The following is an 8,051-nucleotide window of genomic DNA, read 5'->3' on the forward strand; positions in this document are numbered from 1 at the left end:
AGGTGAACATTCTGACCAATATTCATGAAGATCTCATGAAAAATATTGCCTCTAGAGAGGTCACAAAGTTTTTCTATTTTTAGACCTACTGACCTAGTTTTTGACCCCACGTGACCCAGTTTCGAAAATGACCTAGATATCATCAAGGTGAACATTCTGACCAATATTCATGAAGATCTCATGAAAAATATGGCCTCTAGAGAGGTCACAAGGTTTTTCTATTTTTAGAGCTACTGACCTAGTTTTTGACCCCACGTGACCCAGTTTCGAACTTGACCTAGATATCATCAAGGTGAACATTCTGACCAATTTTCCTAAAGATCCCATGAAAAATGTGACCTCTAGAGTGGTCACAAGCAAAAGTTAAGGGACGGACGGACAGACGGACAACGGACGACAGACGCCGCGCGATCACAAAAGCTCACCTTGTCACTTTGTGACAGGTGAGCTAAAAATGCGGCAGCCACATTACAAACAAAGGCGTTATGAGTCTTTAAGCCCTTATATGGAAGAATTCTACATGCCAAACAGTGCTTTGAACCCACGATGGTAAGGGTAAGTAGTCCAAATTCAATGTCCTTACTCACTAGGTCATGGATGCCCACATTTCTTAAATTTAACACTAGTGCAGAATATCATCTTTTATCATGAGTACTAGTATGTACCATTGGGAATGTTATGTTTGCAAAAATTGGAACTATTTTCATTATGGAGGATAGCATAATTTATCATAGGACATTACAGCATAGAGCAACTAGAACTTCTGATACATCAAGAACTACAGTCTTGACTTTTAGCACTGCTATTCTTTTAATTTAAATACTCTCCGTCTGATTAATAACCAGGGCCACAACGTAACTACTGCCTTGGGTATAGAGCAGAAAATGCTGACTGGTGATTTCTGTAAGGAGCTATAGTAATGTTTATGTAACTTAGTAGTAATGTTGGTGTCACCTTATCACTAGGAGTCAGTGTATCCAGTATCTTGACAACAGCTTCAACTATCACACTCTCAGCCACTGGTGGTACGGAAGGGTCCCGCTTCATACTGTTATCCATTAAAATAACTAAGTTTTTATGTTCCATGCGCAATTTCTCAACAAACCATTCCCTGAAATATAAATATATCTCAGATTGCATTTGTTATTCACTACACTAAAAAATATATTCAAAACACAACAATTCAGTTTTGAGTAACATACTCATTTTAAAGATTAATTTTCTTACAAAATTTCAACCACTGACATATTTCTTTATTACATTTGATTCAAATGAAAACATCAATAATACCCATACTGCATGACCCAAGCAAATCCTGCATGTTTAAATTCTGAAACTTTAGTCAATGGTTTAATAACTATAGTAAGAATTTACATAAACTAGATGCCCACGGGCAACATGTCGAGCCTGCCCTTTGACCCCTAACTGTGACCTTGACCTTTGAGATAGGAATCTGGGATTTGCACATGACACTCCGTCTCATCGAGTTAAACATTCATGCCAAATATAAACAAGATTCCTCAATGCATGTCAAAGTTATGGGCCAGACAAGATCTGTCATGATCTTTGACCTCCAACTGTGACCTTGACCTTTGAAATAGGTCAACATGACACTCTGTCTCACTGATGTTAATATTCATGCAAAATCTAAACAAGATTGCTCCATGCATGTCAAAGTTATGGGCCGGACAAACAAATCCGGACACACGCACTCACGCACATACACCAAATAGCCATTTGGATGACTATTGTCTTCGCTTCCGCAAGCGGGCTCGACAAAAATACAGATTGGTTAGACTTTCTGTTCAGAAAGAAAGGCCCAATTCATGGTATTGTCAATGGCAACATGGCATTTAGGTAGATACCCATTCCAGCTCACAGTTAATAGTAAGCATTCTGTGTAATGGATTAAAAGCATTTTTCAATAAGAATTTTTTTCTGCCTTACCAACAATTGGCCTTAACATCAAACTTAAGACTAGCAAAAGTAACAAGCAATTATATTTTGTATTTTTCTGTTAACAAAAGCTAGTGCTGACAACTAGCTGTATGCAACTGAAGAAAGATGGTACATCTACCCGTAAAGCTGCTTAAACTTCTGATTTGCTTCCAGCACATTAGTGAACATTTCAGACTGGCCCTCCCACTTGCCTAATCTTAATCCAATACAAGAGGGATAAGATGGCCATACATCGCTCACCTGGCTCAAATGGGAACATGATTTCTTGGTAGAGGACCTTTATGCAATGTTATTTGCAAAATATCTAAGCTGTAGGCCTCAATGTTTTAGACAATAAGATTTTTTTATAGTTTTTTCTATATAACTCATATGTAAAAGATGTGATCCCCATTGGCAGGGCCAATTTTAGCCCCTGGACCAAGATAATTCTAAACAATCTAGAGAAGGTAATTTTAAAATGACAAACAGAGGCATAAATCTATACAAAGAGAATGCTGCCTTAAATCTGTACTAATTTTGAGGGTTGTATATCAATGTACTTGCTTGGTAAGAGGGCTGTCAAGTTTACTGCAGGAGCCAAGCAAGGGCGGAGCACTTCTATCACAAGCCCTGTTACTGGTGGGGTACTGGACATAATGTCCAGCAGAGTCTGCAAAATACTGCCACGTCACACCTCGCAACCCCTTATAGTTCTCCTGTAATGAAAAGAATATTCAGCAAATACTGCTACGTCACACCTCGCAAGTCCTTATAGTTCTCCTGTAATGAAAAGAACATTCAGAACACTAAGCCTGGACCACTGTGGAAAGGGAGGTAAATCAATTGTAACTTCACTTAAATTCAGTGACAGTTATGCCACCATTATACAGTATTTGTAGAAAATTGTTGGCTCAATGTCCCTTTATATTTACACTGCTCTCTTATTCAAAACGATAAACCATATATATTGTGGGTGTGTTTACAGATTTAAATATCTACATTTAACTATATGTCTTGCACAAAAAGAAAAAGTTTTTTTCATAAAAGCAACACCGATGCAGTAATATCAATGGTGGCCCTGCTGCGAGACTGCATCCTGAACTATTCACAGAAAAAAATGTGAAAATCAGACACCAAAACTTTAAAAAGAACATTACATTTATAGGTAAAACTTTTTTCTGACATTAAAGATCAGAACTCATTCAAACAAGATGTGTTTTCAAAACGCAAAACCAGTGCCCCTGGATGTATGACCAAGGATGTTGTTTCTTTTCAGGTTTTAAGTTTAAAGGTGAAAATCATATGAAGGTCAAGGTCATCTATATATATATAGGTCAGTTTGTAGGTCTTGCCACAAAGTTTGTTGAATGTGACTATGAACTAAATTGGGTCATTTATTTGGGCTATGAATTAAATTGGGTCATTTATTTGGGCTATAGGACCAAAACTGTTGTTTTAGGTTATGAAGTTGGCCCAGAATGGCTTAAATTTACAATATGACTTAACTGTAAAGAACAGATCAAAAACTGCTCAATGTATTTTAGCAATATAAAAGTTCCTGTCAGCATCAACCATGGTCAGATGCCAAATATCTATGCTTTAGGCTTTCAGGAAGAATAGAATATGTGAATTAAACACTAGTTATTACATATATATAGTGATTGATGTAATCTGTAATAAGGTTTTGTGTGAAATTCTGCTTTATAATGCAAGATCTAGAAATAAGTTCTGCTTTATAATGCAAGATCTAGAAATAAGTTCTGCTTTATAATGCAAGTTCAAGAAAAAAATTCTGCTTTATAATGCAAGCTCAAGAAAAAAATTCTGCTTTATAATGCAAGATCTAGAAACAATTTCTGCTTTATAATGCAAGCTCAAGAAATAATTTCTGCTTTATAATACAAGATCTAGAAACAATTTCTGCTTTATAATGCAAGCTCAAGAAAACAAGAGCTGTCACTAATGGTGACAAATGCCCCTGCAGCACCTTGACCTTTGACCTGGTGACCCCAAAGTCAGTAGGGTTGGTGTACTTATAAAGTACTATCAGCATGTAAAGTTTGAAGGTCCTGAGTGAAGTGGTTCGCGAGTAAAGTGCCTTCATGCAAAAAGTTAATGTTGGCCCCTGTGACCTTGACCTTTGACCTGGTGACCCCAATGTCAGCAGGAGTGGTGTACTCAGTAAGTACTATCAGCATGTGAAGTTTGAAGGTCCTGGGTGCAGTGGTTCGCGAGTAAAGTGTCTTCATGCAAAACGTTAACGTTGGCCCCTGTGACCTTGACCTTTGACCTGGTGACCCCAAAGTCAGTAGGGGTGGTGTACTCAATAAGTACTATCACCATGTGAAGTTTAAAGGTCCTGGGTGCAATGATTCGCCAGTAAAGTGCCTTCATGCAAAAAGTTAATGTTGGCCCCTGTGACCTTGACCTTTGACCTGGTGACCCCAAAGTCAGTAGGGATGGTATACTCAATAAGTACTATCAGCATGTGAAGTTTGAAGGTCCTGGGTGCAGTGGTTCGCAAGTAAAGTGCCTTCATGCAAAAAGTTAACGTTGTGACTAACGAACTAACTAACGAACGAACGAACGGAACGGACAGTTGAAAACTAATATGCCTCCCTTTGGGGGCATAAAAATTCTGCTTTATAATGCAAGATCTAGAAACAATTTCTGCTTTATAATGCAAGCTCAAGAAATAATTTCTGCTTTATAATGCAAGATCTAGAAACAATTTCTACTTTATAATGCAAGCTCAAGAAATAATTTCTGCTTTATAATGCAAGATCTAGAAACAATTTCTGCTTTATAATGCAAGCTCAAGAAAAATATTCTGCTTTATAATGCAAGATCTCGATTTATAATGCAAGATCTAGAAATAATTTCTGCTTTATAATGCAAGATCTCGATTTATAATGCAAGATCTAGAAACAATTTCTGCTTTATAATGCAAGATCTCGATTTTTAATGCAAGATCTAGAAACAATTTCTGCTTTATAATGCAAGAACTAGAAATAAGTCATACATCAATCTAAAGGTCTCCACGAGCGGTAGATGAAACTTTTTTATTTTTGAAGAAATCTTTTTATCACATGTTTGACATTGTGGGAGTGAAATAAAGCAATTACATAAATTTGATAATACACTAGTGTAATAAACCTTTGACGTTGACGTCCTTTATTTACAGGAGACGTTTGAATTTACTTGGTGTATTATAGGTAAAGAGATTACATGGTCTATTATAGGTAAAGAAAGAAGAAATTTTAATGTTTCAACATGAAAAGCTTACATGTGATAAAAAGAATATTATATTTGTGTCTTTCCATATTGAATTCATTAAACTCGTTGAATAAAATTGATAAAAAGCTTGGCAGAGCCTTGCATTTTATTATTATATTCAACTTGTTTAATAAATTCAATATGAAAAGACACTTATGTAATATCCTCTATATGTCAATTTTATGGCAAATAAAAATTTTGAATAATAAACAACAGAATTTATTCTTTTTTACATTGAAATTTTGCTGTTATTTTACTAAGATCTCCCAAAAGTTTTATAATAATTCATCAACAAAATATAGTAAAGCCATAATCTGAAGTTTACGACTTTTTGGTATCCAAACTGGCAGAATTTTATTATCGAAAATATCCTATCAAAATCATTTTTGATGATTTTCAAAAACTAATTAAGATATTTTGAAAACTTCATAAGTCATATTACCGCCCTCAGGGATCAGAAATGTTTTTGTCCTAATTTTAAGGAGATGTCACAGCTGAGATAGTTTAGCATTATTACAATACACAGTCGTTATTGAAATTGTGTTTCCAATACATGTGCTCATTAGATAAATCCTCAATATCTATGTGAAAATAGGGATGTGGTTTTGTATGATTGCAACACTGTGAGTTGCTCTAAATTTCTGACAAATGACTGAAACAATAGAAATTCGTCGAGAGATGGATAGACAAAACGACAGTGAGGTAACAATATATTCTTTTTATTGTTTTAAAGTACGAGTTGTAAGCTACAATTTAAAAAATAACCCTTTTTTTGAAAATCAAAATGGAAGTTAGAATAACAGAAAAAATTAATTAGGTCTGAGTCATCATATATCTGTCAAATTTGTCATTAGTTTTCACGAGCTGTCAAAATTACTTTTATCTCTCCCATTCTGCAAATGCATTGTTTTTGAAAGTATCTTGGACGGTTTGTAGTGTGTAACTTACTTTACATTCCACATTAATATTTTGTGCTTGAAATTGCTTTGTTGGGCTCACCCACGTCACATATGAATGTCTATTGTTTTGTTTACTGTCTGTTATAAAGGTATCAAATCTCAATATTAAGTATAAGAATTGTTCCTTTCTGGTAGACAATGGAAACTATTTGGTTGAATCATAATATAAAGTTTTGGAAAGAACCGAATATTCTTTGGTTTTTGTTATTCACCGGAAATTCAAAAAGTGACATCACCTTAAACAGAAATTAAGGAATAACCTTATTATGGAAAATAGAATTATTAAACAATATTTTTTAAATAGTTTTCATTCTGTTTATAAGCAAATTGGACCCAATGATATATTTCAGTTGAAAACTGTCATTTTCTAGTGTCAATGCCTGCTCATTCAGATTTTCAAAACAAACTCTGGAATGTTCATACTGTGCATTCCCAGGCATGGACATAGTCTCAAAATTTAAAAAAGCAAATGAAATAAGAACAATAAAATGTTCTTACCTTGAGTTTATCAACAAATCCAGTTTTACCCAGCGACTCGAGTAAAGCATCCTGACTCCCATAACATTCTTTAGCTTGCACTCTATCATGTAACCTTGCATCAAAAACTCCTGGGCTTGATTCACAACAACACTTTGTTAGTGGCACTGGTGGAGGCCCTCCGCCAGGTGGCGGAGCTCCAGTACTATCCACATTATCCAACAAGCCAACATCTTTTTCAAGCACTTGTTTTAATCGATTTGCAGCTAAAACCACGTCATTATATCTCAAACTCACATTCTGAAAGATTTCATTAAAAATATCCTCACCATTTATTGGACCATGAACAAGATGGGTTTCAAACTCTTGAAGCTTTTGTTCAATTTGTCCGTAAGCAAGAACTTTATCAATATGAGAATCTAACTCCTGTTTAAATGTGGCCGCTATCTGCTTCATCTGAGATTCATCAAACTTCTCCAGTGAGACTGAACACACATTTAGTAAAAGCACCAAAATTCCCAAACACTTCATAAATAAAAAGTTCTTGATTGAATTATTTCCCATTATGATAAGAGCTAATTTTTGGAAATGGCACTAAATCCTCTATTTATCTATAACAACTTCCAAGCACATTATCATTTTATTTTATTTAGTCCCTCTTTTCATGTAATAAACATAATTCATTTTTTATTCATCACAATGTTTTGCTTTTCTGATAATTTTGCTCACTGTTGACACTGAAAGAAAAATCCTAGCACTGGGAACAAGTCAATGATTTCTTAAAATAATTTTATCTATCAATCCTTAAATAAATACAGAGTATTACTGGGACTTATGTAGTTATTCAGTTCTAAACATCAAAGCTTGTGTCTTTCCATATACATTTCAATTTCTGATTTTCAGGTGAAATTTTGATAACCGGATACTAGTGATTCAGTTATTCCTTACAATCAGTAATACCCGTATACAAATGTAACTTTTATACGTCCGCTTATACAGCGACCCTGTGGCATTCCTATCACCTGAGATACCCATATTCTTCAGCTGGTATTTACTTTATAATTATTTATATAATAATTGATCTGAAAATGTTTTGATATGATTTTATTTAAATAAATTTGATAAGGACCTGGTGTAAACACTGAAATAAACAGTTTCTTCTGCTTATTATGTACAAGGCATAAAGGTTACAGAAAATTATTTTAAAAAACATGAAACATGGAAATTCTATGAAAACCAGGTTTTCTAAATTTGCATCAAGCCAACATATTCTGTTTAACATTTAGCCTGCTGGCAGCAAGTGATTTTGCCTTTGCAACCAGTCCAGACCAAGATCAGCCTGCACATCCATGCAATCTGATCATGGTCTGCACTGTTCGCGATTCAATCAATAAATTTTCA

General features: G+C 34.8%; 1 protein-coding gene across 2 annotated transcripts in view; it reads right to left on the reverse strand.

The window, feature by feature from the left end:
- The window catches only part of LOC123528713 (VWFA and cache domain-containing protein CG16868-like), a 137,902-nt gene extending 130,293 nt beyond the window's left edge, over positions 1-7,609 (reverse strand). Inside the window, exons 1-3 of one of the 2 annotated variants that reach the window (XM_045308663.2) lie at positions 6,672-7,606; positions 2,503-2,654; positions 955-1,111 (exon numbers count right to left, since the gene is read on the reverse strand). In XM_045308663.2, coding sequence (XP_045164598.2) covers positions 955-1,111; positions 2,503-2,654; positions 6,672-7,214 — 852 coding nt within the window. In that variant the 5' untranslated portion in view covers positions 7,215-7,606. Of the gene's footprint in view, positions 1-954; positions 1,112-2,502; positions 2,655-6,671 lie in introns of both variants that reach the window. The other variant, XM_053521596.1, reaches the window with a different exon arrangement.
- Positions 7,610-8,051: the final 442 nt, after the last annotated feature.

The sequence above is a fragment of the Mercenaria mercenaria genome, chromosome 13 (genome assembly GCF_021730395.1).
Source record: "Mercenaria mercenaria strain notata chromosome 13, MADL_Memer_1, whole genome shotgun sequence".
Classification (NCBI taxonomy): domain Eukaryota; kingdom Metazoa; phylum Mollusca; class Bivalvia; order Venerida; family Veneridae; genus Mercenaria; species Mercenaria mercenaria.